Below are 24,022 nucleotides of genomic sequence, written 5' to 3'. Positions count from 1 at the left end.
CGGAGTGACAGTGTCGTTCTTCAGGGCGGAGTTATACTGCAGTTCTGAGCGCAGCGGTTCTCCGCTTGGGAACGTCAGCAGGGGGGATTTGGTTGCGATCTCACACACTCCCTCATACCACTCCTCCGGCCACAAACCTGAAGAAGATTGCTCAAAATCATCAATATTCGGACCAAAAATATTGGAATATTATACACTGCATTAAGTAGCAGTATTATTACAAGGCTTCCTTCAAGGCCCAGATATACTTCAAGCGAAATCAAAGGATGAACTGGTGTGACGTCACAATTACGGTAATTAAGACATGGCGTGAACGCACATTAAAATCTTGAACACACTGGAGAGCTGCTTAATGGTAAAAAAATGTAAGTTGTAATTCTAACTGAAAGTGACACCGACACTGTTTTTTATGTTTAATACTGTAAAGCTACTTGCTTTAATCTATTGTATAAAGAGTGCCTCTATATTTACATATTCATCTAAACACTGCCTGTAGCAGTGCGGGCGGAGTCAGGATGTTCGCTAACAGTATATCGCTCCAAAGGTATTTCTAACGTCTTTTTAACCCTAAAGAAAGAACAAAAAAGATCTTCGCTGTGAGAATATCGGGGCCTTCAGTTATTTTTACTTTGTAATCATTTTATCACAAGTAATAGTATATTGTTAATCTTCAACAGAGAAACAGAGAAAATAAAAAGCTACAAATATATGTTGGCTTATATAAGTGATATATAAAAGACAAATATCTGACCTGAGCCCTCGACAGCGAAGCCCATCACAACCGAATATAGCCAGAAATCTCTGAACAGCTTTTGAAGTCTCGGTTTGGCCTCTTTTATGGCCGGCAAACGTTTGGTCAGCTATAAGATAAAAAAGCAGAGAGATTCAATTATGAACAACGAGACACAATCAGGATTTAACCAAAATAATTAAATGTGCAGACTGTGGGGAAATACAGTGTGTTCATTTTATCAAATTTTGCAACAAATACAGTCTGATTTAAGGAAGCACTTTTTAAAAATGTGCAAATCTCACTTTTATAATCTATTCAAGTTTATTTTTTATACCATTTATGGTTCAACAAAACAACTGTAGGTTAAAAACAGTGACTTAAATATAAATGCATCTTTTTAAATAAATCTGATTAGCTTAAATCTAAACATGCATGCAAATAACAACCAAATATTCAATTCTAAATCATAAACTAGACATTAAAAGAACAAATCAAGACAGTGTTGACTAATAGTGAGTGACTAAAATTTCAAAATATATTTAGCGTACTGTAATTACACGCTATGTAGATACAGTACATTGAGTCACGGTAGCAGAAATCCCATTCCCTTACCACAGCAATGACAGGAATGAGAACTCCTAAATTCCCAGCGCTGCTGGATGCCTGAGGAAAAATGAACATAAGATATATTTAAAAGCAGAGACACTACTTTACTCAAACAATCCAATTCAGAAACTAAATATTTCATGACTTTTCAACAGTCACCTGTAAAGTCTAAGGACAAATCATATAACAGCAATAACACTAATGATCTGGTCTGAATTAAAACAATCCTTTCTATAGCAGACCACACTGCATTTCTACATTCCCTCTTTTATTATCACGTAACATTCAGGATGTCTTTACATTGACAACAGCAGTCCAGTATAAAGAATGCAAGACATGCTACACAAGCATGCTTGTCCTACAATGAAGTAGAGAAATAACAATAAAGGACTTTAATCTGAAGACACGATACCTTGAGGGCCGGACCCTTCTCGCTGGCTCTTTCACTGGCTCGTTTCCCCTCCAGTCCCAGCTGCACAAACAACTCCAGCAGATTCACCAGCAGCTCATCCACCATCTGTTCTGTCTGCAGGTTCGCTGCGATGTTGGCCAGAGCGTTGATCACGGCCAGAGAACAGTGTCTGCACCAAACACGACAATACTGAGATAACTGACATGTTAAAGATGCACTTGGTAAATATGAAAAGCATGTATGTGCTGTGATGTGCTAGTGTCCTGCTTACTGTTATTATCAGTACTTTTCATGTGTATGTATCTATATCTTAATGTATCAAAAGTTTGAAATCATCATTTCATTAAGATCTTTTCGTGATTTTGAGACGTCTCTAATACTTATACTCGCAATATTGTGATATTATTAAAATTTAAAGGAACGTTTTTTTAAATGTATATATTTTTTAAAGTGTAATTTATTCCTGTGATCAAAGCTGAATTTTCAGCATCATTACTCCAGTCTTCAGTGTCACATGATCCTTCAGAAATCATTCTAATGTGATGATTTGCTGCTTAAAAATAATTTCTTATTATTATCAATGTTGAAAAGTGCTGCTTCATATTTTTGTAGAAACCATGTTACATGGTTTAAGGATATTTTTTCGATTAATTTAATGTGTCCTATTTAAAAAATAATAATAATAATTGTATCTGATAATTATGAATTGCATGTTGAATGGTTTCAACAAATGCATGAAGCTTAAGCAGCAAATCAGCATATTAGAATGAATTCTGAGGCATCATGTGACACTGAAGACTGGAGTAATAATACTCACACACACACACAAATATATATATATATATATATATATGTGTGTACAAATATATATATATATATATGTGTACAAATATATATATATATATATATATATATATTATTTATTTTTTAATTTTTTTTTGAGCAAGAATTTGTTATTATTATTTATTTATTTATATTGTTTGTTGCTGACACAGCGTTGTTTATTACATTCATCACTTGGCACAAGTTTTTTACTTTTTATTAAAAAACTATGATGTGACATTTATGAGTGAAACAGAATATTCAGGATAATTTAGGGCACAACTTGATATTATCTATTGAGATTAATATGATTTTTCTCCATCCACACACCCTTGGGCAATCCCCAGGGAATAATCACCTGTATCCATGATCCTTGTAGTCTTTGGTGGAGTAGACCATCGAGCTGGCCTTCACACTTATCTGCTGGAACAAGTTCCAAACTTCCTGATAAATGTATTGCTGTCGGAGACAAACAGATATAAGGAGACGTTAGCACTAGTAGACTGACCAAAACACTCCCTATGACAGAAGACAGAAGTGCGGCGTACGTTTCCGGTGATGACCATACAGCCCAGCTGATCTATGATGAGCACGTCCAGCTGGGACGGCGGCTGGCAGAACTTCTGCTGTAGGATCTGTAGGATGGGCTCCATCACACGGGGAGTGTCTCTCAGAGCCACGGCGATGTGTCCTAATGCTCGGATGGTGTGATCCGGGATGAGGTGGGCTTCCCTGCGGGAGAGAGACACACAATGTTTTTCTCACTTTTATACATTATGGAATTTTTATATTTTATGGAATACTGCAGGATTTATTTTAAATGATTTATCCATGAACATCAATATTTTTTTTAATTCATGTGCCTCATAATCTTAGATCAGAGTAACTTCCCCTCCCTCTTGCAGCATCTCTTCTCTTCTCTTCTCTGATGACGAGGGCGGGGCAACCTGTCACTCACATGAGATCCACCAATAGCAAACCACAACCATTTATTCAATTCCCCAAGGGCAGAATCAAGTCCCGCCCTACATTTGTTCTCCTTTCAGGAAGCCGTTTCACTCAGATATACGTCACAATAGGGAAGAAGAGACTATTGACTGTCTACTTCTGTTTCATGCCGACTTTAAAGGCTATTTAGATACTTTAGGCTACTATTAGATGAGAAGTATTTAATGAACAATAAGAAAGAAAGTTGGATTAAGACGAATGAGATTTGATTTACTGTCAGAACATACTTGTCATTTTCCTGCGAGATGTACAGACGATTGGAAAGACTGGCAAGGAAAGCCTCAACGATGACTGAGTCCATGGACAACCCTGCTTTTAAACACCTGGATTAACAAAAATAGTTACTTATTAGTGTTTAGTAACTGTGGATAACCCTGTGAAAAACTGCAAAATCATACAATAGAATCATTCTAGATTCTTTGATGAATAGAAAATTCAAAAGAACAAGATTGAATTGAAATAGAAATCTTGTGTAACATTATAAATGTCTTAAATTACATGTATAAAATTACATGTATAAAAGCATTAATTTCTTTAAAATAATAATTACTGACCCCAAATTTTTAAACAGCATGTCATTATTGAAACACATTCAATTGTATGTCACAATTAAAGTCATAAAATTGCAAATGCTAAATTGCACAATGCAGTCCAAAGGAATTGTTGGCAATATTAGCAAAAAAAAAAAACATGCAGAGTAAATTATGCACAGAAATTAGGCATAACTTTCATCTGATTTTTTTTTTTTTTAAGTACAGAGGAGGTTTACCTGCATATATTGTCGATGGAGATGTCTCGGAGCTGCTCGTACATGGACGGCTGACTCTTCCTACTGGCGTGAGAACTGAAGGTGGACTGGGAATGCTCATTGGTCACATGGATCTTGATCTCGCCTGTTCCTGTTTAGTGGGAAATGGAGTTAGACTACTTGCACTGAGCCAACTGTTTATATTTTTTAAAGAGCACCTATTATGCTTATTTTACACATTCATCTTTCTTTAGTGTGTAATGTTGCTGTTGGAACAAACACGTCACAATATTCCTCATTTAAATAATCCATACGCAGAATAAAGGGGCGGGGCCTGGTTGAGTTAGTTAGTAGTGTGTTAAACTGCCGGTTATGGTAAGGGGCGGGACATCTTCAAAACACACTCGAAGCACTTGACCAATCACAACACACTGATCCAGCCGACCAATCAGAGCACAGTGTGCCTTTCAGAAGGAGGGGCGTCATAGAGACAGGAACTAAACAAAGCGTTACTGACAGAATGGGAAGAGACGAGCTGCAACAATGGAGAATATGGGGAAAATAATGTGTTTGTTTAACATTTAAGTATGAAAACCTGTTCTAGTAGAGCCCAAAATCAAGACTTTGTAATATGGCCTCTTTAATTTACCATGAATCTAGACACAATGTACTGTTAATGAGAACCAAATCAAGGGGAAGATCTCACCTGTGGTGTACTGACTGTGATATTTGTAGAGCTTCACCAGCACAGGTGAAGGTACAACCAAGAAATCTCTTAGAGACATGGTGACTGAGTGAGCCACCACAGGGAAACGCTCACACAACCGTCCGAGACCCTGTTTCGAGAACACATGTAGCACAATTATACATGAAATATCATATTTCAACCCCAAAATGTTCAAAATAATAATTTCCTCAGTGCATTGTGAGAGGGGCAAAATCTCAGGATGCACCTGTAAGCAGCAGATGAGCAGAGGCATGTGAGCGATGATGACTTTACTAGACGTCTTAGACTGCAGCTTCTCAGACAGTTTGGTGCAAAGGTTCTCCGCACCTGGCAGAAACAAGCCGATAAATGAATGAGCCGAGTGTATCATGACAAACATGCAGCAAATGATCCCAGAATACTCCCTCAGTCTCACCCTGTTCCTCCGTGACGGCCCAGACCATGAGGTCCACGCAGGCGGCGTTGGCCTGGCAGCGCAGTTTGAGCGGGTTCAGCTCGCTGTGCAGATACTCCACGTCATGCAGGATCCTCTGCAGCTCCGACTGACTGCTGCTGAACTGCTCCAGAACAAAGTCATGAACCTCCTTCACGTACGACACCTGCAGGTCTGAGCACACAAAACAATCACATTAACACAAACAGTAAGAAGAGTTACTGGAGCTATTGGAGTTATTGAAAGCTGCAAGTCTTAGAGATGCTAAATATTTGTGTGAAATTCCACAAAAAAACAAACAAAAAACATTTTATTTTTCTTCTATGCCATTTATCTAAACATTTATACCCATTTTCTACTATTCATTAAAATAATGTATTTATTTTATTTGTTTGATATTTATAATATTAAATATAATAGATTATTAATAATAATAATAATAATAATAACACAAAAATATTATATATTTTAAAAGGTTAATACATTGAAAATTTCATTTATTTGTGATGTATTATTATAGATTAATAAGAATAAGAATAACAGGACAAAATATTATTTGATTGTATTGGTAATAAATTGTAGTTATTTTGTTATTATAAAAAATATTTAAAACCATTATATATAATAATATAACATTATTTATTATCATCATTAATAAAGATTAATAATAATAAAATAATACTAATTAACATACTATTTTAGTTGAATAATGACACTATTGTCATTTTAGAGCTGCTTTATAGTAGAATTGAATTCTGTTTGCATCACTGAATCATTATTTTCCTGTTTATTACTGTAAAAGTGCTATAGAAATAAAGGTGACTTGACTTATTTACATTTACCTTTCATGTAGTATAAAGTGTCCCTCAGCATTTTAAAAATGGCCACATACAGCGGATCACTGAACGTCTTGTAGTTCAGATTAGCTGCCGCATTGACCTGTTACAAAGAGCAAAGGTCCACAAATCAACACATTGTCTTTTAAACAGAACAAACATAAAGCAGTGGGATCTGAATCAAAGCATATACCTCTAGAACTGAAACCATATTCTGATCCAGTGTCTTCATAAAAGATTCTGACACAAAGTGCTCAACCTATCCAAGAAGATACAGAACAAGAACAGAGTAAACATAAAAACACCGGTGGCATACTAATACAACATAATAAACTGTATCTGAAGGCACTGCAGAACACTGACCATTTGCAGAAGCTGCCTCAGTAAATCCAGTGGTACATCAAACTCTTTACTGTTGCTGCCCGTGAAGAGAGGCGAGACGGAGAAACTCGAGCTTATGGTGGAGAAATAGTAGTCTGGGTCCACAGCGCTGCCGTCGGGCAAGTATGAGCCAGCTGGAGCACACAAACAAGACCACGTCAGGACACATCAAACCAACACAGCACTCGTGACCATCAAAACCTTGTCCAAGCATGTCAATTGTATTAATAAATACTAAGTAGGCAAACCTGTAAAAACGCTGTTCTTTTTAAAGTTACCTTCAAAATAAGGAGCAGAAGGGTCAGAAGGGGAACCTGGAGGAAGTCCGGCACGCTCTGGACTGGCCTATAAAACACAAAGAGGTCATTACAGACACACACAAACACACACAAAATAAAATAACACTTTCAACTAATGCTACATCTATTGACTAAATAATATAGGCCTGGTTTCACAGATTAGGCCATAGTACAGTTAGGACATCTAAGTAGCTTTTGTAAACGTTCCTTAGAAAAAAACATTACTTGTGTTCATCTTGAGACAAAACAATGACACTGACATATTTTGGGCAAGTTGCTTTCAGTTAAACCAGCTCAAACATGCATTTTAGTCTGTGAAAACAAATGATATTCTAGTACTTTTTTCTCCAAAGTATGTATGTGCTACTCTAGAGTACTCAATCACACTGGTTGGCATTATATAGCTTATGTCCTGATCGCTGCAGTCTCGTTTTAAAGAAGCAGACACCCTCTCATAAGGGGCTTTTGCACTGGAGGAACCTTTTCATAGATCCTAGAACTATTGGCGGAAGTACACGTTTTTTTGGCGTGTTTTCAACGCAGGAACTAGGAACGATTTTAGTTCTAGGAACTACTTTTGGAGGAACTAATGTAGCTCCTACTTCAGAGTCGGGTCTAAACCAGCACTACAGGAACTGTCCATGACGTTAGTCTAAGCTGATTGGCCGAACGCATGGGAAACACCAGCACCCGCCATTTAAAAAAAAACGGTTTATAGCCTATTTATTTACTCCACAAACGAACATGGTAAACAGTGATAGATGGGACTCTTAACCTTTACGCTAAGGAGAAAATTCAACGCAACTTTGAGGGGATCAAGCTATTTCTGCTCAGCTAGCGACACTAGACTACCCTAGAAATCCAGAGTTCTCACGAGAGCACAAGTTGAATTTGCTCAGCGAGTTTACTCTGGCATCGAGTAATGATGCTCATTAAATATGCCCTTGTATCCGAGCTGCACCAATCACATCGGGTTATCTGATATAGGCGGGCCAGAGGCGAACTAAACAGATGACGACAGTGCCGTGACGTCGAAGTCATTAGTAAACACTGCAAGATGGCTGTGGATGAACACCAGTTGTTTGAAACGGCTTTGGCCGCTACAATGAACGAGTTAAGACTTGGCTTTTATCTAAAAGAGGAACAGAAGACGGCGCTCGAATCGTTCCTTTGCAATAAGGGCGTTTTTGCTGTTTTGCCGACCGGATACGGCAAGAGTCTAATCTACCAGTTAGCTCCGCTGGTAGCTAAGCGTATGGGGCTTGTTGTGATTGGTCGTAGTGTTATCCAATTGCGTGCAGTGAGATTTTCAAATGCATGCTTGGTGCCAGACCATTAATCTTTCAGAGTTAGGTCCGGATTTCCAGGCTAACACTAGACAGCAAACACACGGCAAACGCTAATACCTTTTCACATACTGTCTACTTTCTATGTATAATAGTTCTATCTAATAACGTATTAGACAGCACTGTTAGACAGATCTTCAACTAATGAACATGGAGAATGCGAGCACTGCTCAGGCTCTGGCTGGCGTTCTCAGCGCCGTCAAAATAAAAGTCACAACAACAATCGCGGCTTACGTCACTTCAGTGTGAATGCAACCAGGAAAACATTCCTAAGGGAACCATTAGTACTCGGGGAACCACCCTGGTGGCTAGTTCCTATAACTACGGGGTTGAAAGTCCCTATGGTGGAGGGAGAAGATGCATTCGGTACCTGTTGTGACATGCTGGGAACACTGCTGGTTTTACGGCTTAAAGAGTCGGTAGGGTAGACGGCGAGGAACGAGCTGGGTAGGATGGAGCGGAAATCGTTAAAGGATCGTCGTCGGGTCACCTCCGTCCCCTCTCCTGTGCCCAAGGTCTGAGGGCTGACCCGTGGGAAGAGTTTAGACAGCAGTGGCTCCTCTGTGTTGCTGTAGCGGCCAAACGCTCGCACCACTCCGAGCAGACAGGGCACAGTGTATTTACACAGGTATTCTGGGTAGGAAAATCAGAAGAGAGAGGATTATTTCTTCACACTGAAAAACACCTTTAAGCCATTCAAAGTCAACATGAAATCAAAATTGACCCCATTCATTCATTTTTTATTTCATTTTAAATAGTTTCTTCATTTTTAAATAAATGTATCTGGTCATATTGTGATTATTCTAAAGAAAAAAACAATAATTATATCCTTTAATTATATATATTTCTTTCTTTTTTTTAATAATACTTTTATTCAGCAAGAATGCATTAAATTAGTCAAAAGTGACAGTAAAGACATTTATAAAAAAAATGTTTTATACATTTAAAAAATACATTTTTAGTAATCAAGAATCCTGAAACGAGATGTATCACGGTTTCCCAAAAAATATAAATGTTTTCAACATTAATTTTCAACAATAATAATTTCTTGAGCAACAAATCATCATATTAGAATGATTTCTGAAGGATCATGTGACACTGAAGACTGGAGTAATGATGCTGAAAATTCAGATTTGATCACAGGAACAAATTACAGTTTAAAATATATTAAAACTTTTTAATTGTAATAATATTTCACAATATTATTGTTTTTACTGTATCTTTAATCAAACACCGCCTTGGTGAGCAGAAGACTCTTTAAAAAACTTGTAATTAATTATAAAATATGAACCAATGATTTGACAGTCCATGTTTCTTGATCCAATCAAATCCCAATGGATAAAATAAAATCCCACTCATTATTTATTACTCATTATCCCTCATTATTTCCAGGTGATTGCTTTGACTCACATTATGAAAGTTATGAATATCACATGAACACCTAAAAATAAGGAATGGCATTCAGGACAGGAAGAAAACACTGACCTTTATCTTGGCCTTCGATGTTCTGACACATTTCCTGTAGCACCTGCATGAGGTTCATCACAGCCTCCAAAATCTGAAAGAGATTTGAGAGAATTTAAATCTATTAGTTCTGCTCTTTTCTTTTATCTTCAGACCTCAATCAGGGCAGATGCACAGCATAATTCATTTGACATGAATGATAACGAGAGACGTACTGTCTCTGTTGTACTGTCAGTGATGTAATACAACTTATTAAACTTGTATTTGTTACATCAAATTATAACTGACATCTCTCAATACGATCTTTTGTTATGTAGCCTCTCTTTTTAAATACAATAGGATAGCAAATTAGTCTAAAGCTACTAATCAAAGAAACACTGACGGAAACAAGGAACTTCATATTTATGCTGAAAATTAAAAAAAGTAGATTTATTCAGATAATCATGGTAAACAACAGCAAGTTAAATCCTCATGAACGCACCTGGATTCGCATGGACTCGTCCATCTGGGCCACATCCGAGAGCATCGTCACCAAGCTGAAGGAGAAGTTCTCCGCAATGGGGAGAGTCTCTGAAAACACAAGGATGAGAGACACGTCAGATCAGGAACATTTGAGAATGAAATGAGGAAATGTGATGAAGAAGACAGAATTATACCTCGTCCTTTCCTCTCCGAGCTCTCCTCGATCCATTGCACCCTGGGCAATCCCTTCAGCAAAACCAACAAGTACGGGACAATAGCGTCCCTGTGCTGAAGGAGCAAATGAACATGTGATTCAGCACACAGACCAGCGTTGCTAAAGAACACGACAAATGAGTTCGCTTTGATTAACTTTGATTAACAAAAATACACATTTATTTATTTTCATATTTTTAAATATATATATTTAATGATATAACAATTTAAACTACATTTATTTTGGGGTCAGTTTTGACCTGGGAAGCTAATTGTGGCTTTACATATGAAATTGTTTTAGTTTTTTTACATTTTTTTAATTAGATATGCAAAAAATACTTCTGAAACTATCCTCTTTCCCATATGTCACACACTTTCAGGGCTGAATTTTATTGGTAATATGCATGCACACACAACTATAAACAGTAAACAGACAAAAGATGTAACTGACATAAAAAATAAACTATATCTAATGATGAACCACCAATGAACAAAAAGCAAAGAGAGTTTGAAACAGAATTCCACATTTCATTCTGCTGCCACCTACTGATGAAGCATGGCAGATTCAGGCTGTTGATCATCTTTATCATCTCAAATTGAAATTCATGCAACTAAAATGATTAAATTTTGTTGGAAAAAATTCCAATTTTTGTTGTTTTTGTGTTGTTTTGTTGTAAAAAGTATATGTAGGTTTCATAAAATATAGACATTTTCCAATTTAATACTGGAAAACTGAGTTTATATGTTCTGATAAATTTCACATAGGCCTAATGATATATCCAAAAGCAATTTCTCATGAACATTTTCTTGCATCACAGTGGATTTGCTCTAATTCTGTAATGTAAGGTAAAATTTCAAAGTATTTAATAAAAAGGGGGGTAACTGTAATAATAACAAAGTAAAATGCTGAAATTTTTTGCACATTCACTTATTAATAAGATGCTCCTGATCAGATACAATATGGTTTTAGTTTTAAAATATTACGTTTTGACTGTTTTATAAGCTCATGTTCCACTCTGACACGGGAATACGAAAGGTGTATACAGTTTTTTAATACAGTAGGAGGGTTAAATGTGTCTCGCTCTCCCTTATTTGAATGAAGAAAGCTGATGTGAAAGCAGTACCTGCAGCTCAGACTCCACCAGGAAGATGCCGAGAGCGATCACAGCATCTCTCCTCCGCTCATCCAGCTGGAAAACACCACGGATGTCCACGGGACACATGCATTGTAGCTTCTGGACCTGTATTATGCAATTAAAAAAACTTGCAATCTTAACAATGCAGAAGCTGCGAGAGCCAGTGTGCCATTTGTCTTTAATTTGTATAAATAATCTATTATTAAATCATCATCTTTTATGTCTCAGTCTAACTACAGAGTAAAACATGACACCAACACAGTTATTATAGTTAGATAAAACTAAAAACATTTTTGTTCATTTAAATAAAGAATAAAACAACATATAAGTATGAGATGAAAAACTTTTTTTAAACTTAAAAAAAAAACGAACTGAAATAAGTTTAAGTCTTATTTCAACAAATCATGAAAACGACATGATACCATATTATGTACAGAAGTTCGCCAGTGTGTAAGGAAGTTTATAACAAACACACTTCCCTTTAAAACAGACTATTAATTAAGTCATGTTGTGTGGTCAAAAAAGTGTGCAGAAAACCATGATACATAAAGAATATAACACGCATAAATGAGTTTTAGGACAGCAGCGTCCCACACACTTGGTTTTAAACGAGTGCACCTTTACACAGATTTACTAAGGCTCAGAAAATTTGTTTTGTTCTCAGTCACAAATGACTTTTCTATAGAGGTCCACCCTTGCAACGCCTATCTGGTTTTTCACGTCCTGTCAGGTGTCATTATTGTATGCTTATTGTATATCTCAGTCTCTGAGCAAAAAGCTACTCTAAAATGAGATATTAAGCTGAAACATCTGCCAGCACATCAGTGAAATAAATTAATACTGTAAATCAATAAACAGAACAAATATGAAATATAAAGGTTGTGCATGTTGTTTTGTGGATGATATAAATTGATAGATTCCACTACTAAAAGCAAATATATTGTGCATTTGAATACTAGAGTATTGTTTATTGTTACTATTATTGTTGTTAGAGTAATAGTTTTATCCTGTCATTGATTGTTCCCTACAACTGTAACGTTATTGTAACGGAGCAGTGAAGCACTTAAAATAAACAATGATTACATTGCTTATTCAATTGAAATTGGTTTAAACTCACACATAGGTAAGTTAATGATTAATAATGCAAATATTTTTATTTGAAGAGAACGAACGTTATACTAGTAACGTTAAAGCAATGACTGTATAAAGATAATGTCAGTCGATTTGAATGAATGGTCTTCGACATTTGGATATACATGTTAAAAAAGGTTGAATAAATAAGAGCGGACATTAGGTAACGTTAGTGGACGTTAACTATGGTTTGTTTTGGTTCTGTTAGCGGTTAGCTTCAGATGCTAATAGGAAGTAAAACTCTCACCTTGTCAATCGGAGCGGGTCGATGAGCAGCCAGAGAGCGCGCGAGAGACAGCACAGTATTAAAGTAAAAACCTCGCGACGTCCCTTTCGACGACATTATTCATTTATATATTAAAACAACAAACAAATATCTACATCTTAAAATGAAATGTTCGTCTTGTGACAGCTGATGAGAGCTGCGACTACGGAAAGCCCGAGCGCACATTTGGCAAGGTCATTATCGCGATAGAATAGAGTCTGGCTGCAGACATCAGACGCAGTCTCAGCTTCACGCATGTTATATTTTCCCAAATAAAAGAAAAAGTTGTATGATCATTTTTTTTAACTTCTGGAATCAATGGTATCCTGTTAAAAAAAAAAAGTATGACATCATACAGATCACCTTGCATTATTGTTCCAAACAACCCAGAAATTAAGTTAGAAATCTCGATTATATACATTCAAAGAAAGGATGGATCACCGATTCTTTAGCAACACCACACAATTCACATGAGTTTTCCATATCTAAATAGAAACTCGCAAAATTTAAAGGACACCTCTCTAACTTTATTATTTATAAAGAACATATTTGTTATTGCATACTTTTTTTTTTCCACTGAATGTTTTCATATTTAGATTACCAAAACACTGTTGAACATGGCAAAGCATTTGTCTTTAATACATTTCTAATGGTACAACTCTACTTGGGATTGCATCAAAGATAATAGCATGGCCTACTGTTAAATGTAGCCTATATATTGATGAATTCTGAATATGATATAAGTATTGCCTCGTTCATTAAGCAACTGACTAACAGTAAGTATTACAAAGTCATACCATGTCTTATTAAAGATGGACTTTTTAAAGATGTCTCTATTATTCCGTAACACCGGTGCTCTGAAATATTCAGTGTTTGAAACTTTTTGAAACTTTCAGTATGCACATGAATATTTATGAGTTTCCCGTTTCCTGATAAAGCGCCCCTGAAAATATAGTGCATGCTCCTTGGACCAAAAGAAACTGTTTTCGGTTACGGCTTTTAGTATGAATAGCATTGCTGTTATCTATAAGCTAGTGTGCTCCAAAACAATGACAAAATTCACATTTATAAGATATTAGCATTCAAAAAACGTATAGTCTCTCACTTCCGCAAAAATAGATAAATTATTTCGATGACATCACTCTGCACTTCAGCTTGTCATCATATTTTCTGTCCAATCAAAAACTCTAGAATCTGAAGCTCCGCCTCATACATTATAAATAGACGCTGAAGCTGAGGCTAAAATCATTTGCTTGTTCACAAATTTACTCTCTTTATTTTCTACATGGTGAATGGCACATGGTGCACCATATTAATATAGGAAAACATGCTTTCCATGTCACAAACAAACATTTTAACACAGTGGTGATATAACAATTAAACTGGTCAAGTTGTGAAATGAACAAAATTTAGTTCTGTTCTACTAGCTTACCATAACTAAATTGTTAAATTTTTTCAGCGGCTAAAATAAGACTGTGTGGTAATTTGCACATTTACAGTAAATATCAAAGATAAAAGTATAATAATTTTGTATAAAAAGGAGCAACTGATTCTGTGTTGAAGTTTTATTTCTGAAGTCATGATATACAGTGATGTGAATAAGTTTAGACACCCATGCTAAAGTTGCCTAAAAAGAGGAATAAAAAATCATCTTTTGGAAACTGAGGACACCAATTTTCTTTGTGAATGAATAATGTATCGTAAATAAATAAATGTTCTTCCTTAAAATACAGGGTGCATACGTCTGGACACCCCTATGTTAAATTCCCAGAGGCAGGCAGATTTTTATTTTAATTCATGTTAAAATAAGTTAATTCATGGATCCAGGATACTATGCATCCTGATAAAGTTCCCTTGACCTTTGGAATTAAAATAGCCGCACATCATCACACACCCTTCACCACACCTAGAGATTGGCATGGTTTTATTTCAGTTAGCCAAATAGCTGCTTTGATTTGCATTGAGAGATGATCTTATGGAAAGTACCCCAATGCAATCTCTAGGTGTGGTGAAGGGTGTGTGATGATGTGCGGCTATTTTAATTCCAAAGGTCAAGGGAACTTTATCAGGATGCATAGTATCCTGGATCCATGAATTAACTTATTTTAACATGAATTAAAATATGTGTGATGATGTGCTGCATTATTTCTGCCATCTGTAGCCCGAAAAAGAAAATCATTGCCTGTCCTTTGGTTTGTATAATAGTAACTTATACAACTACATTTGGATTATTAGACAATGTCGAAATAAAGTGAAGCTGCAGAGTATATTGCATTCAAAGGCATGTAATTGACACAGAGAAGAAAGAGTTAAAACTCTTCAAATGTGCTCATGACTGCTACTGAACATCTGAACACAAAAAAAAAAAAAAAAAACAGTACATCGACGGATCTTCTTCTGTCGGTTCTCCAAAATATAATCAAATGTATATTTCTGCAAGCATGTTTAAACTGGTTAAAGGAGAACTCCGGTCAATTTTAACATTGAGCTCATTTTTGTGTAAATTTGGAGTGCTGTCAGTACAGAGAACAACGACAAAAATCGGGGTTGCCTACACCGTGTTATCCTCTTTTTAAAATTTGCACCCTGTTGACTTCAATGGGGCAAGTTTTAAACCTGCTTTTAGCCTCTTAACATCCTTGATGTGTCATTACAAGTGCACAGCCAATGTGAGTGACTCCTTCAGAGTGAACGCGGGTGAATCTGACTGCAGTAGATGTGAAAGATATTAATAAAAATGAAGTTAATTCGGCCAGCGCTCATACCTGTATTTATTTCCTGTTTTCGGTCGAAGTCCACAGTAGTCGATTGTCGAGTTCTCCACTGTTGCTTAGCTACCTATGATCACTCGCGTGAACTCGACAATCGATTACTGTGGACTTCGACCGAAAACAGGAAATAAATACAGGTATGAGCGCTGGCCGAATTACAGGGTGCAAATTTTAAAAAGAGGGTAACACGGTGTAGGCAACACCGATTTTTGTCGTTGTTCTCTGTACTGACAGCACTCCAAATTTACAAAAAAATGAGCTCAATGTTAAAATTTACTGGAGTTCTCCTTTAACTGAACTGTGTCTACGGCAGGCAAAGGCATTCGTTTTCAAGTCGAGTTCGCACGCCACTGCGCAACAATACACACAAACTACCGCGGGATGGCGGGTGTTCATAAACTGTGAACAATGGTAGCTTATTTAATGTATTGTATATGTCCAAAAAACTGGTAACATCATACTTTCTAGTAGTGATATCATGGCGTAATAATCTGTTTGGTTGTAAAATGTATTACCTGAGTGAAATGAAATCGAATATATCCTGTGGAATCATTCATTCACAGACAGCATACGAAGATGATCAACTAATAAAGATCTTCATCGCTGGCAAATATATGATGCATTTGAAGATTTGCTCTCACTTGACTGTACTGTAGGTCCACTGCCACTTCATCCATCGCTCTTGATGTTCTTAAAACTTCCTGTTACGACTCCGAGTCGTCGAGTGTGAATTGAAATCGCTTCAGACGATTCAGTGCGTGCAGGAACTGAACAGATCATTCAAACTGATTCGCGAACCGATTTAGACAGATCTGCCAACTTGTTTGATGAAGTCTTTGAACAGAATCGACTCAAAAGAGTGATTCATTTGTGAATTGAGCATGGCTCAAGCCCAGAAAAAAGATACATCGCACTTACGCATTTAACAACACATATTGCATTATTATTGCAAAATAAAGTAACGAGAGGAACGTCGCCCAACGTAACGAAGTAAAAGTACAGTTTTTTCATTAGAAATGTACTCGAGTAAAAGTAACAAGTAGCCACATTCAAATCTACTCTTAAAAGTAATTTTTTTCCCAAAAAATACTCAAGTAAATGTAACGAAGTAAATGTACTTCGTTACTGCCCACCTCTGGACATATATTTAGCAAAAATACTTAACACACACATTAACACACTTAACGCAGGGTCTTAGGATCCCAGACAAAAGTAAGTTTCTTACAAATTTGTTCTGCTCATGCAATCCCAGTGGTACCAGCCATTTGAAGTGTCACATTCAGTCTAAAGAATATAATAAAATGACATTTACAACACACCTGTATTATTAAAACGTTAAATACATTGACATGTTCAAAAACAAAAGTGAAAAATATAAAGTGTCTGCTTTGCATGTATGATTCCACAGAGGCTGGTGGTCAGTCAGAACGTTTCATTGATTGCAAACTTCGGCACAAAGTTATGGGTTGGCTTATCTGTGGGAACAGGCAAAGTTAGTGAAACATCACCATGAATATAATTTAGTTTATTCAGCAGCATAATCGGCCAGGACGACTTTAAATACCCGGGTCGAGGTCGGGAAAGGCCTGCTCATTAGTCACAGAGATCTGGCAACCCTGCTCTCAGAGGACGAGTAACAAGGTGGGTCTGTTAGTCTTGATTTTACAAACAGTAGAAGTATAGCAACACATATGTCAAGGAATAAAGTTAAAAACTTGTTTCACCCGTGGTCTGTGATGCAGATAGGATACACTGTATATTTTGCGAATTCTTTCAGGGTATATAACGTCTGAAAGTCTCTCTCTGCTAGACTGCATGAGTTAAACTTTTTTTTTTTTTTTTTTTACTTGTGTCAATTACATTTATCATTACAAATTACTGAATATATTCAACAGTGATCAACTAACTCTGTACACATCTGGCAGAACGTTTTTAGTATTATGACAGAAGAAGCAGAATAAAATGGATCGTTTTTTTCATGCAATTGTGTTATGTAATATGCCGAGGGTCATAGAGGTGTGTATTTAGTTTTACATTCTGTATTTGCTTATATTATAGAGGGAGTTTGACCTCTTGCTTATTTGCTGGTTGGCTGGTTGGAAGTAGCTGGTTTCCAGCCTGACAGAGCTGCTGGTTCTAGCTGGTCTGTCAGATGATTTTAGTTTCAAAACCTCATAAAAGCAGCTAGAAGCCAATCATCTAATACTGGTTTTTAGCTGTTCGTTTTTCCATAGGATTACAGAAGCCTATATTCACTGTGCAATGCACTTTACCCTTTTCTGGATTCAAACTTCTGGTGTAAATTTAAATTTCTGGTGTAAATTAAAACTACAGAGAAGATAAAAAATAAATATGTCATGCAGTCAGGGGCATCATTAAAACCCATTTTACTGGAACACTTTTTACTCGCCCACTCACTGTGCTCCTCCTCTCTTCACTTTTCGCCGTGGAATCCTCGATTTGCAGTCAGACAACACTGTTTCTGAGAAGAGGTAACTACCATCTTACCTGTATTTATTAATACTATGTAAATAATTTTTTTATAAAGAAGTGATTTTTAACCTTCAGTAATGAAATTAACTGTTAATTGTTGTGTGCTACAAACCTTTATTCTTTTTAAAGTTTTAATTTTACGTTGTTTTCTTTCTCGAAACGGGATTATAATCTATTATTTCATTCCTCTTGGATCTTGATTGACGCACATCAGGGTCTGAAATTAATGGGGGCGAGTGGCAAAAATGCCATCAAAATTAAAATCAATCCCTGATTATGCAACTTAACTCAAGAGTGCAGATATCCACGAATATATTTCAATTGTGATAGAGATTATAGAACAGTTTGACAAACAAGAATTTTAGATATTACATTAGAGACCCAGTAGTCTGTTTATGTTCCTTCAGTGAAAATAGGGCAGTGTTGCAACATGACTTATTTTATCCAAGGGCCCCCCTTCTCTCCGAATAAATACCGCAAGCCTACCCCCAACCTTTTTTATTCACAATATCATTTGTATTCTAGTTACTAACTAGATGAAAAAGTTTGTAGACAAAATTTAAGTTGGCATGAAAAAGCCTTGCCAGAACATTTGAAGAATTTTAAAAAGCTTTAAGTTTGAAGGTTTTTAATTAAAGTTTTAATTAGTTTAAGTTTAAGTTTTAGTTTAGTAGTTTTACAAGTTTGAATGTTTTCAGTTTTAATTAGTTTAAGTTTTAGTTTAGTAGTTTTAAAAGTTTGTAGAAATTGGAAGGTTTTCAGTTTAGAAATATTAGATAGAATGGAAAATGAGTCTCGATGAATTAGAAATAGTACATAGAATGGCAGCTGATGGAGTCTATTGAGCCTCTCCAACTGTCAACATTTGAATTTACCACAACCTTTTATTATTTCTGTGAACATTTTATCACAAACACTTGTTTGCAGCAAACAGAAATAAAGAGTTAAATTCAGAAAACCGGTGGAGGGCCACTCCTCCAGAATACACTGGCGGAGGAGTTGGCTCCGAGTAGCAATAAGGGACGGCCGATTATGGATGAGATTACAGGTAGTGTACAGTCTGACCCTGGTGCTGGCTCCTCTTAGCAAGTAACACTGGTTAGCCTACGTGTGTAATATTACTACTTTTTTTAAGTTTTAAATATGGCTGACTGTATGTTCTGCAGTAGAGGGAAATACAGTGTCCCTGTTGAAGCCAGCACACATACACACAGTCTCCCACACAGAGGTCAGTATAATGCAGAAGACAGAACACCAGAAACATAATCTGCTTTACAACAGTTATGCTTTATATTGGCCTACTTTTATTTATTAGGGTGGAGGAAATGAAGACACTCTGTCTGTGTGTTCTCAGACAGTTGCTGATGTGAATGCACTGGGCTTTTTACTATGGCAAACATTTGAATGTGTGGCTAAAAAAGGGACTCGCCCTTACACATCTCTTTTATTGTAGGATTTTTCACAACCTGCCACAGAAACTGAAGCCTCTACCTCAATGGGCTTCAGAAGAAATGTGAACAAGGATTTATAAACCTGACATAAATTACAGTCAGTCCTGTGTTTGTACGTAGGAAGTCAAGGAACTTTTTGTGATTTGATTAGCCTCCAGAAAACTTGTAAAGATCATGTTGGTGGAATTATGTTTCAGGAGGAAATAGACTCAGTCAGGGCCCTGTACAATGAGTCTTAAACTAGACTGCACACTAAATGAGTTTTAAACTAGACTGCACACTAAATGAGTTTTAGACTGCACACTAAAGGAGTCTCGAACTAAACTGCACACTAAAGGAGTCTCAAACTAGACTGCAAAGGCATCTCAAACTAGACTGCACACTAAAGGATTCTCAAACTAGACTGCAAAGGCGTCTCAAACTAGACTACAAAGGCGTCTCAAACTAGACTGTACACTAAAGGAGTCTCAAACTAGACTGTACACTAAAGGAGTCTCAAACTAGACTGTACACTAAAGTAGTCTCAATCTAGACTGTACACTAAAGTAGTCTCAATCTAGACTGCAAAGACGTCTCAAACTAGACTGTACACTAAAGTAGTCTCAAACTAGACTGCAAAGGCGTCTCAAACTAGACTGTACACTAAAGGAGTCTCAAACTAGACTGCAAAGGCGTCTCAAACTAGACTGTACACTAAAGGAGTCTCAAACTAGACTGCACACTAAAGGATTCTCAAACTAGACTGCAAAGGCGTCTCAAACTAGACTGTACACTAAAGGAGTCTCAAACTAGACTGCAAAGGCGTCTCAAACTAGACTGTACACTAAAGGAGTCTCAAACTAGACTGCACACTAAAGGATTCTCAAACTAAACTGCAAAGGCGTCTCAAACTAGACTGCACACTAAAGGATTCTCAAACTAGACTGCAAAGGCGTCTCAAACTAGACTGTACACTAAAGGAGTCGCAAACTAGACTGCACACTAAAGGATTCTCAAACTAGACTGCAAAGGCGTCTCAAACTAGACTGCACACTAAAGGATTCTCAAACTAGACTGCAAAGGCGTCTCAAACTAGACTGTACACTAAAGGAGTCGCAAACTAGACTGCACACTAAAGGATTCTCAAACTAGACTGCAAAGGCGTCTCAAACTAGACTGCACACTAAAGGATTCTCAAACTAGACTGCAAAGGCGTCTCAAACTAGACTGTACACTAAAGGAGTCGCAAACTAGACTGCACACTAAAGGATTCTCAAACTAGACTGCAAAGGCGTCTCAAACTAGACTGCACACTAAAGGATTCTCAAACTAGACTGCAAAGGCGTCTCAAACTAGACTGTACACTAAAGGAGTCGCAAACTAGACTGCACACTAAAGGATTCTCAAACTAGACTGCAAAGGGGTCTCAAACTAGACTGCACACTAAAGGATTCTCAAACTAGACTGCAAAGGCGTCTCAAACTAGACTGTACACTAAAGGATTCTCAAACTAGACTGCAAAGGCGTCTCAAACTAGACTGTACACTAAAGGAGTCGCAAACTAGACTGCACACTAAAGGATTCTCAAACTAGACTGCAAAGGCGTCTCAAACTAGACTGTACCCTAAAGGAGTCGCAAACTAGACTGCACACTAAAGGATTCTCAAACTAGACTGCAAAGGCGTCTCAAACTAGACTGCACACTAAAGGATTCTCAAACTAGACTGCAAAGGCGTCTAAAACTAGACTGTACACTAAAGGAGTCGCAAACTAGACTGCACACTAAAGGATTCTCAAACTAGACTGCAAAGGCGTCTCAAACTAGACTGTACACTAAAGGAGTCTCGAACTAAACTGCACACTAAAGGAGTCTCAAACTAGACTGCAAAGGCGTCTCAAACTAGACTGTACACTAAAGTAGTCTCAAACTAGACTGCAAAGGCGTCTCAAACTAGACTGTACACTAAAGGAGTCTCAAACTAGACTGTACACTAAAGGAGTCTCAAACTAGACTGTACACTAAAGTAGTCTCAATCTAGACTGCAAAGGCGTCTCAAACTAGACTGTACACTAAAGTAGTCTCAAACTAGATTGCAAAGGCGTCTCAAACTAGACTGTACACTAAAGTAGTCTCAAACTAGACTGCAAAGGCGTCTCAAACTAGACTGTACACTAAAGGAGTCTCAAACTAGACTGCAAAGGCGTCTCAAACTAGACTGTACACTAAAGGAGTCTCAAACTAGACTGCACACTAAAGGATTCTCAAACTAGACTGCAAAGGCGTCTCAAACTAGACTGCACACTAAAGGATTCTCAAACTAGACTGCAAAGGCGTCTCAAACTAGACTGTACACTAAAGGATTCTCAAACTAGACTGCAAAGGCGTCTCAAACTAGACTGTACACTAAAGGAGTCGCAAACTAGACTGCACACTAAAGGATTCTCAAACTAGACTGCAAAGGCGTCTCAAACTAGACTGCACACTAAAGGAGTCGCAAACTAGACTGCACACTAAAGGATTCTCAAACTAGACTGCAAAGGCGTCTCAAACTAGACTGCACACTAAAGGATTCTCAAACTAGACTGCAAAGGCGTCTCAAACTAGACTGTACACTAAAGGAGTCGCAAACTAGACTGCACACTAAAGGATTCTCAAACTAGACTGCAAAGGCGTCTCAAACTAGACTGTACACTAAAGGAGTCGCAAACTAGACTGCACACTAAAGGATTCTCAAACTAGACTGCAAAGGCGTCTCAAACTAGACTGTACACTAAAGGAGTCGCAAACTAGACTGCACACTAAAGGATTCTCAAACTAGACTGCAAAGGCATCTGAAACTAGACTGCACACTAAAGGATTCTCAAACTAGACTGCAAAGGCGTCTCAAACTAGACTGTACACTAAAGGAGTCGCAAACTAGACTGCACACTAAAGGATTCTCAAACTAGACTGCAAAGGCGTCTCAAACTAGACTGTACACTAAAGGATTCTCAAACTAGACTGCAAAGGCGTCTCAAACTAGACTGTACACTAAAGGAGTCGCAAACTAGACTGCACACTAAAGGATTCTCAAACTAGACTGCAAAGGCGTCTAAAACTAGACTGTACACTAAAGGAGTCGCAAACTAGACTGCACACTAAAGGATTCTCAAACTAGACTGCAAAGGCGTCTCAAACTAGACTGTACACTAAAGGAGTCTCGAACTAAACTGCACACTAAAGGAGTCTCAAACTAGACTGCAAAGGCGTCTCAAACTAGACTGTACACTAAAGTAGTCTCAAACTAGACTGCAAAGGCGTCTCAAACTAGACTGTACACTAAAGGAGTCTCAAACTAGACTGTACACTAAAGGAGTCTCAAACTAGACTGTACACTAAAGTAGTCTCAATCTAGACTGCAAAGGCGTCTCAAACTAGACTGTACACTAAAGTAGTCTCAAACTAGATTGCAAAGGCGTCTCAAACTAGACTGTACACTAAAGTAGTCTCAAACTAGACTGCAAAGGCGTCTCAAACTAGACTGTACACTAAAGGAGTCTCAAACTAGACTGCACACTAAAGGATTCTCAAACTAGACTGCAAAGGCGTCTCAAACTAGACTGCACACTAAAGGATTCTCAAACTAGACTGCAAAGGCGTCTCAAACTAGACTGTACACTAAAGGATTCTCAAACTAGACTGCAAAGGCGTCTCAAACTAGACTGTACACTAAAGGAGTCGCAAACTAGACTGCACACTAAAGGATTCTCAAACTAGACTGCAAAGGCGTCTCAAACTAGACTGCACACTAAAGGAGTCGCAAACTAGACTGCACACTAAAGGATTCTCAAACTAGACTGCAAAGGCGTCTCAAACTAGACTGCACACTAAAGGATTCTCAAACTAGACTGCAAAGGCGTCTCAAACTAGACTGTACACTAAAGGAGTCGCAAACTAGACTGCACACTAAAGGATTCTCAAACTAGACTGCAAAGGCGTCTCAAACTAGACTGTACACTAAAGGAGTCGCAAACTAGACTGCACACTAAAGGATTCTCAAACTAGACTGCAAAGGCGTCTCAAACTAGACTGTACACTAAAGGAGTCGCAAACTAGACTGCACACTAAAGGATTCTCAAACTAGACTGCAAAGGCGTCTGAAACTAGACTGCACACTAAAGGATTCTCAAACTAGACTGCAAAGGCGTCTCAAACTAGACTGTACACTAAAGGAGTCGCAAACTAGACTGCACACTAAAGGATTCTCAAACTAGACTGCAAAGGCGTCTCAAACTAGACTGTACACTAAAGGATTCTCAAACTAGA

The 24,022-nt window shown here is 37.3% G+C and overlaps 1 protein-coding gene across 3 annotated transcripts in view; it reads right to left on the bottom strand.

Annotated features, from left to right (window-relative positions):
- The window catches only part of pi4kaa (phosphatidylinositol 4-kinase, catalytic, alpha a), a 38,718-nt gene extending 25,514 nt beyond the window's left edge, over positions 1-13,204 (bottom strand). The window contains exons 1-21 of one of the 3 annotated variants that reach the window (XM_084400784.1): positions 13,005-13,204; positions 11,615-11,731; positions 10,472-10,565; positions 10,297-10,385; positions 9,837-9,909; positions 8,722-8,984; positions 6,985-7,051; positions 6,689-6,840; positions 6,519-6,584; positions 6,332-6,428; positions 5,472-5,663; positions 5,283-5,383; positions 5,036-5,165; positions 4,351-4,480; positions 3,809-3,904; positions 3,122-3,305; positions 2,932-3,032; positions 1,752-1,920; positions 1,346-1,396; positions 752-860; positions 1-137 (exon numbers count right to left, since the gene is read on the bottom strand). In XM_084400784.1, coding sequence (XP_084256910.1) covers positions 1-137; positions 752-860; positions 1,346-1,396; positions 1,752-1,920; positions 2,932-3,032; positions 3,122-3,305; positions 3,809-3,904; positions 4,351-4,480; positions 5,036-5,165; positions 5,283-5,383; positions 5,472-5,663; positions 6,332-6,428; positions 6,519-6,584; positions 6,689-6,840; positions 6,985-7,051; positions 8,722-8,984; positions 9,837-9,909; positions 10,297-10,385; positions 10,472-10,565; positions 11,615-11,731; positions 13,005-13,100 — 2,514 coding nt within the window. In that variant the 5' untranslated portion in view covers positions 13,101-13,204. The remainder of the gene's footprint in view (positions 138-751; positions 861-1,345; positions 1,397-1,751; positions 1,921-2,931; positions 3,033-3,121; positions 3,306-3,808; positions 3,905-4,350; positions 4,481-5,035; positions 5,166-5,282; positions 5,384-5,471; positions 5,664-6,331; positions 6,429-6,518; positions 6,585-6,688; positions 6,841-6,984; positions 7,052-8,721; positions 8,985-9,836; positions 9,910-10,296; positions 10,386-10,471; positions 10,566-11,614; positions 11,732-13,004) is intronic. The other 2 variants (XM_084400786.1, XM_084400785.1) reach the window with 2 other exon arrangements.
- Between the last annotated feature and the right edge of the window lie 10,818 nt (positions 13,205-24,022).

The sequence above is a fragment of the Rutilus rutilus genome (genome assembly GCF_951802725.1).
Source record: "Rutilus rutilus genome assembly, chromosome: 25".
NCBI lineage: Eukaryota > Metazoa > Chordata > Actinopteri > Cypriniformes > Leuciscidae > Rutilus > Rutilus rutilus.
The sequence above is the reverse complement of the archived record's forward strand: the minus strand, read 5'-3'. Positions and strand labels throughout refer to the sequence as shown.